At 39.7% G+C, this 21146-nt stretch overlaps 1 protein-coding gene and 1 long non-coding RNA gene across 2 annotated transcripts; both read left to right on the forward strand.

The window, feature by feature from the left end:
• The first annotated feature begins 13194 nt into the window (after nt 1–13194).
• Nucleotides 13195–14791, forward strand: LOC142162205 (uncharacterized). The gene is made up of 2 exons (XM_075218526.1): nt 13195–13537; nt 13866–14791. The coding sequence occupies exons 1-2, from the start codon at nt 13195–13197 to the stop codon at nt 14789–14791; spliced, it is 1269 nt and encodes a 422-aa protein (XP_075074627.1).
• A 4395-nt stretch (nt 14792–19186) lies between these two features.
• On the forward strand, nt 19187–20925 carry LOC107764822 (uncharacterized). Its single transcript, XR_001643299.2, has 2 exons — nt 19187–20354; nt 20465–20925. It is a non-coding gene; the product is annotated as an uncharacterized LOC107764822 (long non-coding RNA).
• The last annotated feature ends 221 nt before the right edge of the window (nt 20926–21146 follow it).

Genomic DNA, 21146 nt, shown 5'->3' on the forward strand with positions numbered 1-21146 from the left:
GGGACGGGAGATGTAATCCAGAATGGTTTTCAACCTAATAGTGACTATCTACAATTAATCCAATCCTTTTTTTAAAAATGAATGAGATTGCAATTTTCATGAATAACAAGGCAGCAAAGTTTTGACCTTTCACAGTTCAATTTCATATGGACTGGGCTAGCTGCATTACTTCCATTATTTCAAATTAACCATAGGCTAACAGGAAACTACTAAAACTAATATGAATTATTCTATTAACTTAACGTGAGATCAATCACAATTAGTACTTAACTCAAAAAGCTCATGTGAATCTGAGAAGTAACAATTTAGCCCAGTTAAGACAAACCCAACACAGATCTAACAGTATCAGTGACTTAACTCCTTAAATAAAGCCACTTCCAACTCGAACTTAGACAATCTTACAATTAATACTCATGCCCTTCTGAACACGATCCGCATATTCTAGTTAGTACCAATAGCGATTGACCAAATAGCATTTCCAAAATCAGTTATAATTTGTGCCATTTTTGAAACTGGGAGAGTTAACTAACGCCAGAAATTATTTCAATAAGCACAAACACACAACTAATAGTTCAATGAACAAACTCAATCCCAACAGTTCATCAGTTCAATACAGTCCAAGATCATTACAAAACTATAATGAAAGCATTGAAACCACTGGAAATTTCAACAAAATATGCTTCCTATTCATTTCATTTCAGCTGGAGATCTACATAGTATCGAGTTTCAGAACATGTACCTGATATTTAGAACACAAAAACGAAGAAGAAGTGGAGGTCAGTAGCACCAAAGGTCATACAACAGCTCAAAATTTGAGTTCCCAGCTTTAGCAAACAGATCAACGCTATCCAGAATTGCATTCAAAGAAGGACAGTACCGATAGTAAACCAAATAAACTTGAAAAATCCCAACAGACTCAAAATTAAACCCATGACAACTTCTGAAATCAACAGCCAATAAAACCAGCCTAAAATAGCTTCAATTGAATCTAAATCCAACTGAGATGCACCCAGGAACCTCCAGAATGTCTCAGTAAACAGACTATATGCTAAATGATGCAAATCAGGCACTGAAGCTCAAAATCAACTTGAAACTTTCAATGGAACAGTTTTTTTTTTTTGGATTTTCTCTAGTTTTTTTCTATTGTTTTTGGTTTTTCTTTGAAGAAAGCTAAGATCTAAAAGTAGTTTTGGATCTGAATTTGAATTTCAGATATGTGGAGCTTGAGGGGAAATTTGGAGAATTTTTGGGATGCCAAAAGACCTCCTCATTAAGGCACTTAGGCATGCCTTTTATAGGCAGAGCTGAGGGCAGCCCTCAGATTTTCAGTTTTCAATGTCAGTCCCTTACCTATTTATTCAATTAGTTCTTTATTTTCTAACTTGTTACCCAAGTAATCCCACTAAAATTATTGAAATCTACACTAAAGTACCACTCTAGAAGGCCCTAGAAGATTCTAGTTTCAACTACCATATGCTGCCCGATCCTATATGTCTAAACTACCCCTGAACTTAAGCTAAAACTACAGCTATAACCAAGACAGTTTCTTAAGCTCTGAATATACCCCAATTTAAACTCTTGTTGAATCTATCGATTGAACTCAGAATTAATGACCAAACTAACTACCAAACGACGACTAATTAAACTGAAACTGAACTAACTAGTAATTAACCTAAACTAAAGGAACACCAGAAATTAATTCAAACAAAACTTAGTAAAACTAATTAACAAATTATCAACGGCTTAACTAAAAATCAAACTAAGATCAGGAATTGGAATATATTAAAATCAAACAAACAACTAGACTTAATCAAAACAAATCAGGACACAAGATTAGAACAATATTGACAAAAATTAAAATGCAAATTAAACTAGACATTAACTATGGAATTCACACATGCAGAAAATCAGAAAAGGAAAAAAGAATTGAAATAAAAGAAAATGCCAACAAGAACTCACTGACAACAAAGAGCTCCGGCCAGTGGTTGTTTCTCCCAATCCCCCAAAATTTCTGACCTGTAATATCCCTAACCATGTGTTTTCATAAGAAAACACCTGGTTAGGGTTGTTAGGGTCCGAAATCATGGAGACTTTGCATTAGGGTTTTTGGTCAGAAACCTTCAATTTGATATTCGAGCTGTTCCAGGTAGATTCGAGAGATAGGGCTATGGGGGTTGGGTAGAGGAGGCCCAGGCGGTCACATTGTGTTAATTTGGTGGTGATTGGGTTACTTTGGGTTTTGTCCGGAGAATCTTTGATCGAGGATTCGACAAGCTAGGGCGGGATTTGAAGGAAACGGGTGGTGGATTCATGATGAGGGAGAAGAGGAGGTCTCGTGGTGTTATTTTGGTGGTCGATGGCATAAGTGGTGTTCGCCGGCAGCGGGGGTTCCAGCGAGGTAACAGGGGGTACGAGGAAGGTGAGTTATGTTTTAGGGTTTGGGGATATTTCGGACATATTTATTAAGTCAACCAGAAAGCACCACAACCATTGGATTATGGAGAATGAAGGGCTGGGATTGATTTGCTGTGAAACGACGTCGTTTGGGCGTCTCTGGAGATGGGTCGTTTGGACCGGCTGGGGGAAGGCCGGGTTCTGGGGATTGGGCTGGTCAGGGTCATTTTCTTTGGGCTGGGTGAAATGAATGGCCCAATTCATGCTACCTTATCAAAGCCATATTTCAATTATTTCTTCATTTCTTTTATCTATTTTTTGTATTTCAATTTGTATTTTTCTTGTATTATTCCTCTAATTTTATAAAAATGCAACAATTAAAATAAAATCCTAATATACTTCAAAGTTAAACTAATTAACTCCTAAGATTGTTTAAAAACTATTTCGTGATGAATTCACAATTAAAAATGCAAAAATGAACTATTTTTGTTATTTTCTTCATATTTTGTTTTAAAAAGAATTAACCTCTAATTAATACTAAAATATGAAATTAAATCCTAAATGAAAATGCATATTTTTGTATTTTTCATATGAATTAAAATGCACAGATAAAATGCAACAACTAACAGAAAATGACACCAAAATTCACAAAAATTGTAAAATAATAAAGAAATTATTTTGTTTGAATTTCTGGGAATAATTTGCTTTGGGAAAAAATCACGTGCTCACAATGACCACGCCTTTTCAAAGCTTCAAGATGAGCTCTCATTCCGTGAGGAAGATCTCGAGAATCTCACCTTGAAGCTGAATGAGTTGGAGGCTTCTTCTGCCCGAAAAGAAAAGGAGTTGAATGAGCTTCGGGTAAGTTTGGAGGGAGTCCACTAGGAACAGACTAGCTTTGCTGAGCAGGTAACACGACATTCTCGTGTTCATCTCTTTATTCTTGTAACTTGATGCTCATTATTCAATTTCTCCTTTGCAGATTGGGCAAAAGGATGCCCTGGTGGGGAAACTTCAGGAAGAAGTTCCAGCCAAGGACATAGAGATCCTCGAGCTGAAGAAGTAGAATGAGGTCGTGACCTCGGAGAAAGATCTTTTGAGGGGAGAATTGTCCTCAACCTAGTATCTCATTCGAGATGCTCAGAAGGAGGTCGATGAAGATGCGTCCTCATACAAGAGAGATGTTGCCACCACAAACGATCGAGCCAGATAGATATCCGAGAAGGCCGAGCAGACACTGGCTTGGGCCGTTGCTTATTCTCGTCTGCAAGCTAGGAGGCAGGCCTTGGAGGAAGCAAGAACCGAAGGTGTCAATCTCTCTGCTAAGATCGAGAATGCCAGAACCTTGGAGGAAGAATAAACACCTTCAACTACTTCAGATGAGGATTCTGGAAGTGATTCAGATGGTAGTGAGGGCGAGGAATAGTATCGCATCGTCCTCTCTGCTTCTTCTTTTCTTTTTGTATATGGGTCCCTTGGGGGAGCTTTGTAAAGACATCCTTTGTAAATGTATTTTTGGGAATGTAAAAGATTTTTCTGCCTCATGTCTTCAAATTTTATTCTCCAGTGCTCATGGGAATTTAATCTTTGAATTTTGACGTCGGCTCTTTGGAGCCCATACTCGGAGTAACCAAGATCCTCGAGATCGGGTACCATCTCGAGGCTAGATTGCTAGCTCATTTTTAGAGACCATTTTGTAGTGGCAGAGATTTTTGAGATCGGGCACCATCTCGAGGCTAGATTGATAATGATGGCTCCTTAGATCCCATAGTTAAAGTAAGAGAGATCCTCAATATTGGGCACCATCTCGAGGCTAGATCGATACGAGAATCTTGACCCCTCAAACGTTGTATGACAATGTCATTCGTGTGACATGGGCATGAAATGATTGAGGTGGTCCTGCCAGTACACTTCTTCCAAAGTGATAATGGCCTAGTCAAAATTAATTGGCCTTCAGAGTAGGCGAACAGTTGCCACTTGCCCTATATATGAGCTTGATTTCCTCTCATTTGAGGACTTTGCTATTTTGAGCATTTATCCTTCTTGTAGAGTTTTTATTCCTTGCATCAGTGCCTCAATCATTTTCATTCAAAGCTTTTGCTTAAGTTTCACCTCATTCTTCTTGTTTCACTATAATTATGGCTGCTATACCCAAATCCGTTCACCTAGAAGAGGAGAGTTCTTCCTCTGTTTCCCACTCGGTTAGTGGTACACCGCTGGCGTCTGGTGAGCTAACCTTGGGGTGCTTTGTCTCTAGGAGGGACTTTACGTTAGAGAGAATGTCCAATGTTCAGGGCCATCGGGAGCATGCATCGAGGTTTATCTCATCAATAGGAGAGGAACACCTTGAAGCGGTTAGGAGAGATTGCGGATTGGGAGAAGAGGTGGTACTTCAGGTACCTTCTATGGAAGAGAGAATCATGGCTCACGTAGAGGGGTTTTTGAACGTATACACATACCTCTTTACACTGGGCCCTCTGGATAGAGTTGTGCTCGAGTTTTGCAGAAGATATCGGGTTACCCTGGCACAGGCACACCCGTTGTTTTGGAGGATAATGTTGATGATAAGGTACTTTGTAGATAAAGCCAGGCTTGAGTTCACCCTCAACCATCTTGTTAGATTGTACCGGCCCTTACATTACCGAGGCCTGATTACTCTACAATGTCAATCCACCCGGCCCTTTGTAGCCAGTAATGAAGAAGACGGGGACCGAGGGTAGATGAGCTGATTTGTCCGAGTGCGGACTGTTGACATTATACCCGCAGAGTTCCTACCGTTTCCTGAGAAATGGAATTTCATACGTAAGTGGTACACTTGTGTTTTTGTTATTTTGTTCATGGTGGAGGCAAACTCTGTAAAGATGTTTACCTTTCCTTCTCTACAGCAATCCCGTGGCTTCCATACGAGGTCCCCGACCTGGCGGACTGGACTCGAAAACTGGCAGCTTGCTCGACTTACGATGAGTGCAAGTGGCGAGATATGTCCAAAGGTAGATGGGAGTCCAAACACCACGGTACGTGTTGTGTGGTCTATTTTCTTTGAAACGTACTTTCTTTTATATGTATTAACTCCGTCACTACAGGCATTGGAGAATTTTCTGAGATGCGACCGTGCCCCCTCAGAGAGGAGGAGGATCGTCGGCTTCGGGGCCGAAGAATGATAACAAGAGGAAGGAATCCTCGAAGGACGAGGGTGATCATAGCGAGGCAAGCTTTGCTCGGAGGTTCAAAGAAGATGTATCAGTTGAGCCTGCAGCACACGAGTCTTCTAGCCTTGGAAAAGTGTTTCCTCCTTTGTCGCCTTCTACTTTTCCTGTCGAAGGTACTTCGAGGGATAAAGATTTTCTGCCGCCATCTTCTTCTCCCGTCGAAGGTACTTCGAGGAATGTTCGAGGCCAGGGGCTACCCAAATCAAGCAGGGTCTTAGGAGTTCATATCCCCACCGAGTGCGGTACCACTAGGGCCGATAAGACCAGGCTAGTAGATGTACGCTCAACTTTTCAGGAGGCTCAGCGGCTCGGTTCTGTGGTGAGTTTTGGTTGACTTCGTTGGTTTTTCGGTTTTGCATTTTCATTTTCTCACTAAGCTTCTTTTTCATAGGCCTTTGACAAGCTTAAGTCCGAGCTGCTCCGCTGTGAATCCAGGTTGAGGAAAGCCTTGTACGGGGAGAAATCCCTCAGGCTTCTTTGTGATAAAAGGGGAAAGGAATTGAGACACCTTCGGTACAAGGCGAATCGAAGCCTGAATTATGAAGGCCGCTCGAGAAACATGTAACCTTTGTCTCAAAGGAATGCAAGCTTCTTCTTCTATCCTCGGAGATTAATATTTTGATACTTCAGTTGTAGAGTAAGACGGAGGACCTGGAACTCCTATGAGGCGAAGTTGGTCAGGCCAAGTATGAGTGTAATAAGCTAAGGGCTCAGATAGTTGCCCAAATTGCAGCCAAAAAATGCTTTGGCCAAGGCTTCTGCCCTCGAGGTGCAACTCCGGAATGCTCGTAAAAACTGCTCTATTCAAACGAGCAGGATTGCAAAGCACGAGTCTAACCTTTTGAAGATAACGGCCGAGGTCGTGGACGCCTGGGCTAAAACTGAAGAGATTCGAGCCAAGGCTGATAAGAAAGTGGTCGTCTATTTAAAAGACGTTGTTGACGCTCAAGTTAAGCTGAGAGGGGCTTTCGATTGAGAGAGCATAAGTAATGAATATGCTCGATGCAGATCCCGGAGGGAAACCCTCGAGGAGATCCACGCTAGGGGATTTAATCTCTTGGAAGAGATAGAACAGGCCATGGCGGATGAATATGACACCAAGTTCCTCGTATCTGATGCCGAAGATAATGAGAAAGAGGCCGATGGCGCCGCAGTCCTCGAGAGGAAAGTAGACTAGGCTTTTTCTTTCTGATTCTGTGTATAATTCTCTTAGAGAACATTTATAAACGAAGCCTTGTATTATTTTGCATACACATATACAAAGAAGTCTTTTGGTTTCCTCTTTCATGGATTTTTCCTTGCTTGTGTATGCCTTTTCTTCTTGAATTTTGACATTTGTCAATGATTAGCTAGATGAATTGGCCTTCGAGTAAAAACCCTTAGGTTTACAGATCGGCCCTAAGGCTTGTTGGGTGGGCCAGTAGGCTCTTACGCATTTTTTAGTTTAATCGTTTCGGGCACAGTCTTCGAGTCGGGATTCGACTCGAGCTCATCGACCCTTAAGTTTTTGAATTTTAAGATTTCTTTTAGGTTCTTACACATCAGGTCGGCATGACCTAATATAGGCTGGCGCTTGGGCTCTTACGCATTGGGTCGGTACGACCTTTAATTTAAGCTGACGATAGTGGCTCTTATGCGTTAGGTCGGTAATACCTCTAACATATGCTTTATTTTATCCTCGTTAAAGTTTCTGCGTTCGTCCAACTCTTCGACGGTTCGATGAGAACCTCGATTGTGAGCCGTTATAGATGAGCACCTCAGGAGGTTTTGCTCGATGGCTGAATTGTTTCAAAGCCTTTTTATTGTTTGGATCTGATGTGATCGATTCTCTTTTGCTTATGACGAGGGTAGCCTGTTAACTGGTTCTTTTTGAAGTATTTTTCGAAGTAATTGAAGGCTTGCGATTTTATGGCGACGATCGGGCATCCCCGAGTCGCGTTAGTTTGGCCGGAGCCTTGTGACCGTAGTCATTGTGTTTGGCCGTAGCCTTTTTGTCCCCGAGTGAGGTAGCATCGGCGTTTATATTGAGGGTATGCCTTTTTAGGCGTATTACAAGTTCGAATATAGAGCCTTGACTTTAAGATCAGGATTATGCCTTTTGTAAGGTCTTATAAATTTGAACATGCCTTACTTGAGGTCTTACATATAGTTTACTTGGTACAAGTATAATTCAGGCCTTGCTTGAGGTCTTACAGGTTTGGTATTGCCTTATGGAGGTCTTTCGAGCTCGAGATTGCCCACTTGGGGTCTTACGGCGTCGAGTTTTTCATAGCCCAATGAGGTGACAGTCGGCGACAGTCCCCGAGACATTGAGAGTTTTTGGCTATGGAGTCGTTCTTTATTGTTTCCTTATTGAGGGCTTATGAGCTCGAAGTTTCCAACCCGAAGGTCTTATGGCTTCGAGTTTTTGATGTCAGTTCCTGAAGTTCAGGAAATTTCTGGCCCTGGAGCCATTTCTTGTGAAAATAGCAAACTTTTTTGAAACGCAAAGTGTCTTGATTGTAAAAAATCAAAAAATATTCCTTGATTACTTGGTACAAGTATATGTAGTTGTTGCCGTCGAGGGTCCGATTATTCTATGCGGACACGGTTCTTTCGACCGTTTGGCCCAATACATCATTTTTCTACTGGGACCCTCTTTGGCTAGTCTTGATTTTTTCGGGGAGATGATCTCCCGGGGGGATGCCCCTCAGTATTCGAGGTTGGTTGAAGAGAACCCTTGAATATTTATTAGGTTCTCCTTAGGTAGCATATAGATGTTGCCTCGTTAAAAACCATGCCGATAAAACCCTACTTGGGATAAAATCTTATCGAAGGAAAAGAGTACAACACATGTTTTAAAACCTAAGGTCTTCAAGCTAGAAGGAGTTTCGATTCTTTTTAACCAGATGCTTGCACAAAGGTTAGTGTAAGACGTAAAATAAAAAAGGGAGACGGTTATACCTTAGTTGTGATGGCGTTCAAGCCTCGATATGCTTCCACCGCTTGCTCCGGGGATGCGGTACGGTCCTTCGCTTATTTACTCGGGTGCAGCTGAGCATGTAGCTTGTAATTACTACTTCATTGTTTGCTTATTCTTTGGCTCCTTTGATGTTGAAGGTGTCGATATCGGTGCCACATCGTGCACCGAAAACATCTCTCTTGCCGCATGATGCTCCCCTCATACCGTTTTTATTCCGTCCTTTGTTGGGAACTTCATCATTTGATGAAGGGTTGATGGTATTGATCTCATTCAGTGTATCTATGGACTTCCGAGCAAGGCAATGTATCTCATGTCTCCTTCGATGACATGAAACTTGACATTTTGGGTTGTGTCGGCCACGTTGATCGGGAGGGTGATTTCCCCTTTCGTTGTCTCGCTCGCCATGTTGAATCTATTGAGGACTCAAGAGGCGGGCACGATCTGGTCGAGCAGCCCGAGCTGCTCCACCACCCTCGACCTGATAATATTGGCCGAGCTACCTGGATCTACAAGCACACATTTAATTTAAAATGTATTTACAAAAAAAGAAATTACCAATGCGTCGTTATGAGGCTAAGAAAGGATCTCGATGTCCTCTTCGCTAAATGTGAGAGCGTCCTCAGCTATGTAACCTCGAGTTCACTTTTCCCTGGTGATGGATATTTTTGTTCGTTTGACAATGGGTTCCTATGGGATGTCGATCCCTCCAACGATCATGTGGATGAGATGTTGTGGCTCTTTTATTTCATTTTACCTATTTGTATCTCATTCCCAAAATTGATTTTTGGCTCGGTTACTGAGGAATTCTCGGAGGTGTCCTTTGTTAAGTAGTCGAGCTACTTCTTCTCGGAGCTTTCAGTAATCTTCGGTCCTATGACCGTGTCTGCCACAAAATTCGCACATTAGGTTAGGGTTCCTTTGTGTAGGGTCTGATAGTATGGGTTTTGGCCACCTGATATCTTTAATTTTTCCTAAGGCTGATAAAATGTCTGAAACATCAACATCGAAGTTGTACTCAGATAACCGGGGTGCCTCCGTCAGCCCAGTGTATCTGTCGAATCCGGATATGCTCGTGAGTTCTCGAGGATTCTGACCTTGATCTACCCTTTGGTAGTTTTGAGGTATGTTACGCATTGGGGCATTTCTTCTATCTTCAGTATATGGTTGGTACCTTTCCTTGTTTGGCTTTGGCTCCTTTGCCAGGAGCCTGATAGGACATACTGAGCCCGAGGGGGCTCCTAGTTGTTCATCCTCGACCCTAATCTTTTATTGATACCGGTTTTAGACATCTTCCCAAGTCACGGTGGGATATTGAACCAAGTTCTGCTTTAGCTGTTTCGAAGCTACCGAGCTTTGTTCATTCAAACCTTGGGTAAAGGCATGTACTGCCCAGTCACCGGAGACTAGTGGTAACTCCATTAGCTCCATAAAGCAAGATAAAAACTCCCGCAACATCTCGTTTTCTCTCTGTTTGATTTTGAAGACGTCGGACTTTCTTGTAGCAACCTTGATGGCACCGGCATGTGCCTTTATAAAAGAATCTTCCAGCATGACGAATGAGTCTATGAAATTCGGGGATAGGTTGTGATACCACATCCTGGCCCCTTTATAAAGTGTTTCCCCGAATTTCTTCAACATGATGGATTCAATTTCATCGTCCTTCAGGTCATTTCCCTTTACAACACAAGTGTAAGCAGTGACGTGCTCGTTGGGATCCGAGGTTCCGTTGTACTTTAGGAGATTGGGCATTCTGAATTTCTTTGGGATGGGCTTCGGAGCCGCACTCGATGGGAATGACTTTTGTACGAATTTCTTTGAATCAACACCCTTTAGGATCGGGGGTTCGCCCGGAATCTGATCGACCTTTGAATTGTAGGTCTCCACCTTTTTATCATTAGCTTCTATCTTCTTTTCGCCCAATTCAATCTTCTTTGTGAGGTCCTCGAGCATCTTCTTAATAGCGGGGTCGGTTGCTGACCTGTTGTTGGTCGATCTTCTTGGCATCTGTTTGGCTTGAGGGGTCGTTTCTGGTGCTTCTGTGTTTGGAGTTTTTTGGTAGCTTTGCAGTTGAGAAATTGCCAGCTGTTGTGCCAGCAACATTTCAAAAATGGCGTGAAGACTAAGCTCTCGTTCCTCCCAAGTTGTGGTTTTCTGAGTTGCTTGCTGGTTTTCTTGGCATATATTCTCGTTAGTGTAGGAGCTTATATCGACGTGTTGGGCGTTGCGTGAGACCACATCCACGGGAATTGGCTCTGGTGCGTCCTCAAGGTTTCACAGTGGTACACCGGCTCCTGGAACAGCTACACCATTCTCTCCATGGTCCTCAGGACCGTGGTTTTCAGGTGCATTCTTTGAGTTAGACATTTTGACCTAAAATCAAAGATTCTTGGTCAAGAAAAAGTGTAAAGAATAACTTGCATTTTCAATAAACCAACACGAAAACAATCACTATTATTTTTATCCCTACGGTGGGCGCCAAACGTTTTACCTTAAAAATGGTAATTACAATTAGATTTGATTTTGTGGTTCTAAAAATACGTAATTTATTTTTATGCTAGTTGTTAGGCAATATATGCTAAGTATAAGCTAAGAAAGTAAAGTGAGAGTAAGAAACAGTGTGGTTATTCAAACCGAACAGCTACAAGTCGGGGTCCTGGACCAGCCTAAGCGGGGCCTCGAGGCCGAGCTAGACGGGCTTGATCGAAGAAGATCGATGGAGGACCAACAATCCTAAGGGCCTTGATGATGGCTCTTTATGATCAATGATGAGTAATAGATGAAGAATAATCAATGAAACACAATAAATATAAGCAATAAATCAAAGGAAGGATAATAGAGAGTGTTTAAGTTAGAGAGCAGAGAATGTTCTTGTTCTTGTATTGAATATCATGTGTGCAAAAAATGACAAGGGCCCCTTTTATATAGTAGGGGGAGTCCCAACATAGTATATGTGCATTTATTACAAAGATACACAGCTGGTACATCTATTTAATGTCAAGTTACGGACTTATACTATATTTGCAAGTGTTGTCAGCTTTGAGCACACGCCTTGGGAATTTCCCGCTTGCCCACGATAGTCATCGATTTGTTCTACCCCAAGATCGAGCATAGGGAACCCTAGGGGTCGAACCTCGAGACGTGCTTCGACCCTTCTGGAGGCGGGCTGTGAAATGCCATAATGATTACAAAATCGGACTCTCCGATTTTAGCCGTATACACTCATCAATTTATGCATGTGATAACACACTCAAGTAAATTAATTATAATATTAATTCTATATTTAGTATAGAATTGAACGGTCACTATGTTTTCATTCATCATCTATATCTAATTATTTTAATTAATATTAAAATCACTTCTTAGTGTGCACTTTATTTCAAATCTCAATCCATTACAAAGAAAATATATAATAAACAATGTATGTAACTAGTGAGACAAATAACATAATTTAAATTTTATTAAGATAAAACACATAATAATAATTTACATGTTTTCTAGGACATACATGTATCAATCGAACATTAACTCTTGCTCTATACGCTAAAAGGTGCACTAGGCCAAACATCATGATAAATCTCAGTTAAAATTTCACCCCAAGGCTCTCGAAGAGAATCCGCTAAACTAGCTAATGCTTCCCAATCAGTAAATTCTATGTAATTAGCCAATTCAGCTCCTTTTAACCTAAAAAAGTGTACATGTTTAGGAATGGAAGTATCAGGGCCCAATTTAAATTCCTTAAACTCCCTAAATTTCTTTTCTCCTCCCCTTCGTTCAGCCTTTCGATCCTTTAACCCATTTTGCCTCGCCATTAGGACCTTCCTGATGACTTTAGGCTCCGAGTCTAGATATTATAGAAATGAGTCATGCGACGACATATCCTTCTACGTTGTCCCGTTCCTCGACTTCAAGAACTCCCTATCACATAACTGTGGAAGATAGCCCATGGCTTGATGTTGATGATGAAGTTTATGAGGCTCCCCTTCAACTAGAAGATGGCGGTCAATCAACTATAGATGAGCTTAAGGAACTCAATTTAGGCACTCCGGAAGATCCACACCCCACCTTCATTAGTTCACTTCTTACGCCTCAAGAGGAGAAGAAATAATCCAAGTTATTGATCGAGTATAAAGATGTCTTCTCTTAGTCGTATAGTGAAATTTCTGGTTTTAGTCCTAAGGTAGTTGTTCATCATTTAGGGATCAAAAGTGGAGCACGCCCTATGAAGAAGTCACAATGCATGTTTCGACCTGAGCTAGTACCACAAATTGAAGTCGAAGTCAACAAGCTCATCGAGGCGGGATTTATTTGAGAGATAAAGTACCCACCATAGATATCGAATATTGTACCTGTCAAGAAGAAGAATGGTCAAATATGAGTTTGTGTGGACTTTCGAGACCTAAAAAAGGCATGTCTGAAAGATGACTTTCTGTTACTAATTATTGAACTCATAGATGATGCTACAATAGGGTATGAAGCTATATTATTCGTGGATGGATCCTCCGGATACAATCAAATCAGAATGTCTCCAAAAGATGAATAGTGTACTGCTTTCCGAACTCTAAAAGGGATATACTGCTACAGATGATGCCATTCGGTCTAAAGAATTCTGGTGCCACCTACCAACATGCGATGCAAAACATCTTTGATGACATGTTTTATCATACGGTTGAATTCTACATCGATGACTTGGTGGTGAAGACGAAGAGTAGGCGTTATCACCTTGAAGACCTTCGAATTATTTTTGAAAGGTTAAGAAAATTTGACCTAAAAATGAATCCACTAAAGTGTGCATTTGGAGTTACCTCAGGAAAGTTTCTTGGCTTTATTGTGTGTCATCGTGGAATTGAAGTTGATCCCGCAATGATTTATGCCATTCAGAAAATGCCCGAGCCAAAAAACTTGAGGGAGATTCGAAGTCTACAGGGAAACTTAGCATTCATCTGGAGGTTCATCTCTAATCTTGCCAGACGATGTCAACCTTTCAATCATCTATTGAGGAAGGATATCCCTTTTTATTAGGATCAGTCATGTCAAAATGCTTTTCAAAGCTTCAAAAGATAATTGTTGAATCCACCTGTGTTAGGGGCACCAATTCTTGGGAAGCCATTGATACTCTACATTGCGGCACAAGAACACTCACTTGGGGCACTACTTGCTCAAGAGAATGATGAAGGAAAGGAACAAATCTTATACTAACTCAGTTGAACTCTGATAAGGAGCTGAGTTGAACTACACGCTTGTTGAAAAAATATTCTTAGCGTTACTTTATGCAATAAATAAACTAAGACATTATTTTGAAGCATACACCATCAAACTCATCTCTCGAGTAGATCCTGTGAAGTTCGTGATAACTCGACCTGTTCTTTTTGGACGCCTAGCAAGATGGTTCATATTGTTTAACCAAAATGAGATCACATACACACCTCCAAAGGCTGTGAAAGGACAAGCACTAGCCGATTTTCTAGTTGATTATCCTCTTCCGACGGAATGGGAGCTTTCTAATGAGTTTCCAGATGAAGACATTTTGTTCATTGGAGAATTGACACCATGGACAATGTTCTTTGATGGATCCGCACGCCGGAATGGTGTGAGAGCATGTGTTGTGTTGATCTCTCCAGATAGACAAGTCTTGCCATTCTCCTTTGTTTTAGCTAAAACATGCTCCTACAATGCTACAGAGTACCAAGCTTTGATCATCGGTCATGAAATGGAATTAGACATAAAGATTCTACAGTTGGAGATAGACTTCGAATCTAAGTTGATCATCAACCAACTTTTGGGGATTTACAATGTAAAGAATGAAGATATTTTTCCAAACCACCAATATGCTTCATGTTTACTCGAACGATTCGACCAAGTGTTCTTAAACCACGTCCCAAGAGAAGAAAATTGCATGGATGATGCTTTGGCTAACTTGGTCACGACGATGGCACTTGGAGAGAATGAGTCAATAAAGGTACATGTGTGTCATCGATGGGTCATTCCTAGACTTCTTAATCTTCAAATCAACGAAAGTCATCATACGTCCGTTGGGGTGATTGAAGAAGAGGATTGGAGGCAACCATTGATAGATTTCCTTGAACATGGAAAATTACCCGAGGATCTGCGACAAAGAACAAACATCAAGCGAAGGGCACCACGATTCATTTTCTACAAGGGGACATTATTTCGCTGCTCTTTTGAAGGACTATTCTTGCAATGTCTTGACAAAGAAGAAGCCCACTAAGAGATAGAGGAAGCATATTCTGGCTCATGTGGAGCACACCAATCTGGTCCTAAGCTCCATTTTTGCATCAAGAGGATGGGCTACTACTGGCCGACAATGGTGAAGGATTGCAAGGAACATGCCAAAAGATGTCAAGTGTGTCAATTCCATGCCAACTATATCCACCAACCTCCGAGCCTCTTCATCCAAATGTAGCTTCATGGCCTTTTGATGCATGGGGACTTGACGTTGTTGGATGGCTTCCAAAGTCATAAAGGGATAGATGTACATATTGGCTGCCACAGACTACTTCTCTAGATGGGCTGAAGTTGTTCCACTCAAGGAAGTAAAAAAGGAAATTGTTGCCGATTTTATCAAGGCGAACATAATTTTTAGGTATGGCTTACCAAGATACATAATCATTGATAATGGAATGCCATTTGACAACAAGCTCGTGAGGAGTCTATGCGAGAAATTTGGTCTCAAGCAACATAAGTCTTCAATGTATAATGCACCCGCCAATGGCCTTGTTGAAGCTTTTAATAAGACGTTTGGTAACCTTTTGAAGAAAGTTGTTGCAAAGAACAAGAGAGATTGGCATGATAAAATTGGTGAAGCTTTGTGGGCATACAGGACAACCTTTAGAACTACTACACAAGCAACTCCTTACTCTTTGGTGTATGGTGTAGAAGCAGTCCTTTCGTTGGAGCAACAAATTCCATCATTGCAAATCGTAATCCAAGAAGAACTCACGTCCGAAGAGAACGCTCAACTTCGCCTAGAAGAGTTAGAGGCATTGGATGAGAAAAGATTGGAGCGCAACAAAAATTGGAGTGCTATCAAGATCGACTAGCTAAAGCTTTCAACAAGAAAGTGAGGACACAATCCTTCCAAGTGGGAGACTTAGTCCTAGTTGTTCGACGACCCATAATCCTCAACAAACGCACAGGCGACAAGATTACCTCAAAATGGATGGGCCATATGTTATGAAGGAAGCCTATTCAAGTGGAGCATATAAAATTATTGATAAGGATGGTTCTCAGAGTTGGTCCGATCAACGAAAACTTTTTGAAGTAGTACTTCCCATGAAAGTCACATGCGCTCCTCGACGTACGAGCCTAAACTGCAAGTCATGACGCTCCTTGACGTACGAGCCTAAACTGTGAGTCATGACGCTCCTTGATGCATGAGCCTAAACTGCACGTTGCTACACTTCTGGCCCGCGTGAGTCTAAACTGTGTACGGTAAAAAAAAGTCCGCTAGGTTGAAAACCTCACAAAAGGTGGCCTAGGCAAAAATTAGGACACAAAAAAAGGAAAAAAAACATATCTCACCCCTCTGAACTACGTTATGACTTGATCCTCTTTATCGAAGTACGTAGGCAACTTAGAGCTTCATTCTAAGTTCAGTCGCATGAGTTTAAAAAGAAAAGGTTTGGCTTAGGGTTCTACATGGATCGGATCAGATCGGATTTAGAAAATTTTGAATTCGAATTTCAGATTTTGGATTCTAGAAAATGCAATCTGAATTAATAGTGGATCGGATTGAATTTTAAAATTTGGATCGGATCGGATTTTCGGATTTCGGATCGGATTATTATGCCTCAAAGTTGCAAACTCATATGTATATTTTCTTTGTAAAAGAAGCAATACAATAAGAAAAGTTCATGTTTCTGGAATTATGAGAGTACTATGGTGCCAATATAGCTAAATCCATTAACTGTAAAGGTAATAACTTGGAGAAAAATATAAAGGAAGTACTAACTATCCAAAATTAAAGTTTAGTATTTATACATACACTAATAATTTTGGATCGGATCAGATTAAAATTATACCAATCTGAATCCGATCCAAAATTCAAAATTTTAATAAACACAATACAAAATTCGATCCAATCCGAAATCCAAAATTGAACGGATCGGTTCGGATTTCGGATATCCGATCCAAATGAACAGCCCTAGTTTGGCTTATGGGATCATCACATTAATTATTTCAAGTATGGAGACATATATAAATATGAGGAAGAAGACAATTTGCGTTGAAGTGTAAAAGATATTTTATTGCTTCAATCTTACAAAAGTTGATACATCAAAAAAATGTGGAGACGAAAGGAATTAGACATCATCCTATACAAAAGCCTAAGTAATGAAAATGATCGCAAACTAGGCTTTGTTGTTGGCGTCTTGAACGCTTTTTCGAGTTTGTATGACATCTCCACATTTAATACTCCATTCCCGATGTACGTCTCTCGCGTTCAATAGCTGTGACGATCTCTTGACCATGGGTCATGTTGTTAGGTCTCGAGCAGAATGTTGCTTCTCTTGTGCAAGTATTAGTTGAAGGTCCCATATGTGAGAAGTTGTCGCTCTTTAAAAAAAACTTCAATCATCGTGGGAACCGCCATTTATGAACTTCAAGACTATCAACAATTCAAGTGCAACAGTTGGTGAAGGGGTGGCTTCGCATGACGATCTACTATAATAATTCTTTCTTTCTTATAGAGATTTTGCATGATCAAAACTTCAACATATATGTATCCTGTATGACATCTCAGTCTTATATTCGGATCCTTTGAGCTCCTTTGCGAGTCTGCAAAAGAAAACGAAGAGATAAGATTTGTGAAGCATGACAGTCAAAGTTACTACATGCAAGATTGGAAAGTCAATTTCAAGATAAAAAATAACATTCGCAAGATAACTCAGAGAGATAGAGATGGAAAGCGAGCTCAACCGGCAACGGGATCAACTTTGAAAAACACTACTACGGTCCATCTGGAAGATGTTATGCCCATAACATTTTGTATGTTGTAGATTTGGATGTCTATTTTCCAACAACACAAACCATTTGCAATTCGGAGGCCCCTAACTCAATATACTATTTCTTTCGCCGGAACTACACGAATCTGAAAGTTACTGCAGCAAGGTGGAGTTTAAGAATTTTCTATTTCCAGCTCGAAAAGAGTTCTGCCGTGAAGTTCGTATGTGTTGTAGCTCTATGAGTTTACTTTCTAACAATGCAAATGGATATTCATCTTCTAGTTGAGGGGGAGCCTCGTGGACTTCATCATCAACGTCAAGGCATGTGCTATCTTCCACAGTTATGTGATAGGATATTTTCACAATTATGGAGTAATTCGAATATGTCCCTATTCAGCCATATCTGAAATAGGACCAAGGAAACAATAGAAATGGCTACAACTATTCAATGTGACAATTATGTCACATACTCGTAGAAGAAAAATTAAATCTAAGGGATTACGGCTAAACTAATATTATATATGAATAAAAGGGATAACTTCCTCTATTCAATTCCTGTATGTATAAATATATGAATAGGGAACTATCCTTTTTTTAGAAAGCCAGACAGAGGACCAATTATGCCTTTAAGAACAATATTACTACTGGAACAATTCTATAGCACTTTAACGTTTGAAAAAAGATAACAAAATCCTCCATGATAACAATTTGTTACGGCAATTAGTCCTATTAACAGTTAATGGCTTTCCAATTAAAAAATTAATTTTAAAGAGCTTAACTCTAAATTCCTTATTTTGTTTTTATATTGTACCCAGAATACATGAATACATGTAATACAGGCCAACAAAGATCACAATACCTTTGTTTGTTTCTTTTATCATATAAGGAAATACATTAAAGGGCCATAAAATTTACCCACAACTAGTTATTGCTTTAGGCAGTGCAAAGACTCCACTGCAGTCTTAAGCCACAGAAAGTGTAACATAGTTATATGTCGATAAGAATAAAACTTTAAGATTCCAAAATAAAAGGTTTAATTATTATTTCTAATTATCAATTTCACTTGAATGAATTTGAAAATTCTCTTCTATTTTTTCTGTCAAGCCAATTATAGACTATACATATCGCATATTCGAGGATATTCGGCTTCAAAGAATCCGTTCTTGGACAAAAGTTACCATCTGCCCTCTTTATGGGTCACTTTTCAAGAGAAATCACTTATTCACCAGAGATCAAAGAAGCCAAATAACTTATCATAAAAGAGTTCACTGATTACGAGAAGTTTGGACCAAAAAAGGGACTGGCATTTGGCAACAATTAAGAGCAAATAACGTAGGCTCTGATACCATTATTAATTAAATTCAATAAGAATAGGAACCAGAATTATGTACCTGTTACGCAGTAGAGTAAAATCATAACCCAGAAAAATTGCCCCTAAGTCCAACTTTGATTCTCTTGAAAAATAAAGTATAGTTTGTGGGGTCCAGCCCACATTTTAAGGAAGTTGTTTTCTTCCTTTCTTCTTCATTTTCAAAGTTGGCAGAAGCAGACAGCCCACGTTTCTCATTTTTTTGTCAAAAATGACAGGCTGCAGAAGTTGAAAGGTCAAGGTTGGTAGGCATATTTTGCCTATAAAATGAGAGTTTCGGCTCTCATTCTTTTATCATCAATCTTAGAGGAAAATATATCTGAGAGCTAGAAAGAAAGAGTGGGGTTTCACAGATAGGATATAAGAAAATAGTCTGTGAATAAAATAGAGAGTGTGAGCGATATTGTAGTGAGGTGAAATATCAAAAGAGGGTTATTTCTTTTGAGTATTGTAGTGGTCTTTGTAGTATTTTTACTCGGGCCTACAAAGTGTAAATTCCTTACTATAGTGATATCAGTTGCTCCTCTCGGGGTCGTGGTTTTTCCCTTATTCAGAAGGGTTTTCCACGTAAAAATCTTGGTGTCATTGTTACTCTTTTATTCTTGTTAATTACCGTATCTCGGTGCTACATTATTATTCCGCTTTTATTACCGTGAATATTATTTTGGTAGGGGGTTTATTCACAATATAGTTCCACTAAGTAAATGTCTTTCTTGATGTGTGTTTTACAAGAAAAGGAGAAAACTCTTCTCTGTTAAAGAAGAAGATTGATAAGAAAGGCAGAGTAATTTTCTTTTTTATTGTTCGTTCATTCTCCATGGAATAGAAAGACCAAAATAAGTCTTATAGGGAAAGAAATTAACTGTTTTGAGAAAATTGCTCTCAACTATACCCAAACGTGTAGCAACTTCTCCAAAGAAGTTATTTTATTCTCAAACTCTATGTGTTCCCAAATGGGTTGGATCAGCCCATATAAAGCGACCCAATATCCGAATTTAATACCCAACACTATGACTACAAAAATTTAAGCCCTAAACCTCAACAGTAAGTTAGAGCCTTGGATTCTAACTAAATAAATGTAATGCTTTTATCTGCATTACGTTAAATTCTCTTGAATGAGCCACCAATAGAGACAAAAAAAGATTATTTCCACATGAGCAGTTGCTTTGGGAAAGCTATTCAGATTGTCCAAGAATTGTGTGAGATCAATTACCAAAAGAAAACAAGAATAATACTTTTTAAAAGACTCACTGAACGCACCTTAAAACTTTGTTGGGGGACAATTGATGTATATGGTTCTTACTAGATATGGAAAAAAATATTTTTTAAAAAAGTGGGATGGCACTATCATGGGAAGATTTCACAACAGATAATGCATTCAATCATTTTGCCAGTAATAACATATCCAATAATAAGCAACTCCCTCCTGAATGCAGAAAATAATACTACGTGCGTTGCAGGTGAGTATTCTTGATTCTTGAACAAACTTGACCTTCAGGAAAAATAAATTTATATATTTACTCAGATCTGAAGTTTACAACTAAACTTGAAACATTTATCAAAATTGCAGATTTTGGGATCATTTTTTTTGGCAGCCATGTGAAGAAGGAAATAATAATTGTATAGTCATCGGACAGACAGCAGCAGACCCCAAGTGTTGAGGACTCATGCAATTGCACATAGTACATACTACATATATATGGTAGCAGCTTCTTTATGTAATACTTTGACCTAGACACAGATAGATCATTTCCATTAATGCATTCGACTAGAATATGATCTAAAGGAAGAATCAGAGAAGCCAGGCTTCAAAAACCTGTCAAGGAGAGAACATATACAGCAAAAATAACAACTATGCCTCAGCAAGTCGGGGTCGGCTATATTAATCCTCATTTTCCATGTCACTCCAATTAATTAAACCCCTCTCAAGGAGAGAACATAGAGGTACAAGCTGTAACTTCCAGTTTACCTAATATCCTCCTCTATGGTTTTAATTCATGATGACTTCTATCAGTGCTTTCCATGGCAAAAGTCACCCTAATAAACACAACTTAAAAGCACATTGTTATTTCTTAATTTAAACTATATGTACCATTGACATTACTATTATTACAGTTGTAGCAACATCAGGTATTCTAAACAAGCATTTGATTTATAACAAAATGATTATCTTATTGGATTATCATAGCCCAGTGAAGAAGTGGATCACTTAGCTCCTTTTGAGTAATCAAAACCAATGCCTGCCTTGTATG

This window comes from Nicotiana tabacum, chromosome 7 (assembly GCF_000715075.1).
Source record: "Nicotiana tabacum cultivar K326 chromosome 7, ASM71507v2, whole genome shotgun sequence".
Lineage (NCBI taxonomy): Eukaryota > Viridiplantae > Streptophyta > Magnoliopsida > Solanales > Solanaceae > Nicotiana > Nicotiana tabacum.

Excerpts from the sequence above, each read along its gene's own strand:
- LOC142162205 (XM_075218526.1), top strand. The coding sequence starts at position 13,195 with ATGCAAAACATCTTTGATGACATGTTTTATCATACGGTTGAATTCTAC. Across the intron at positions 13,538-13,865 it reads CTCTAATCTTGCCAGACGAT|CATACACCATCAAACTCATC; the intron begins GTCAACCTTTCA and ends ATTATTTTGAAG.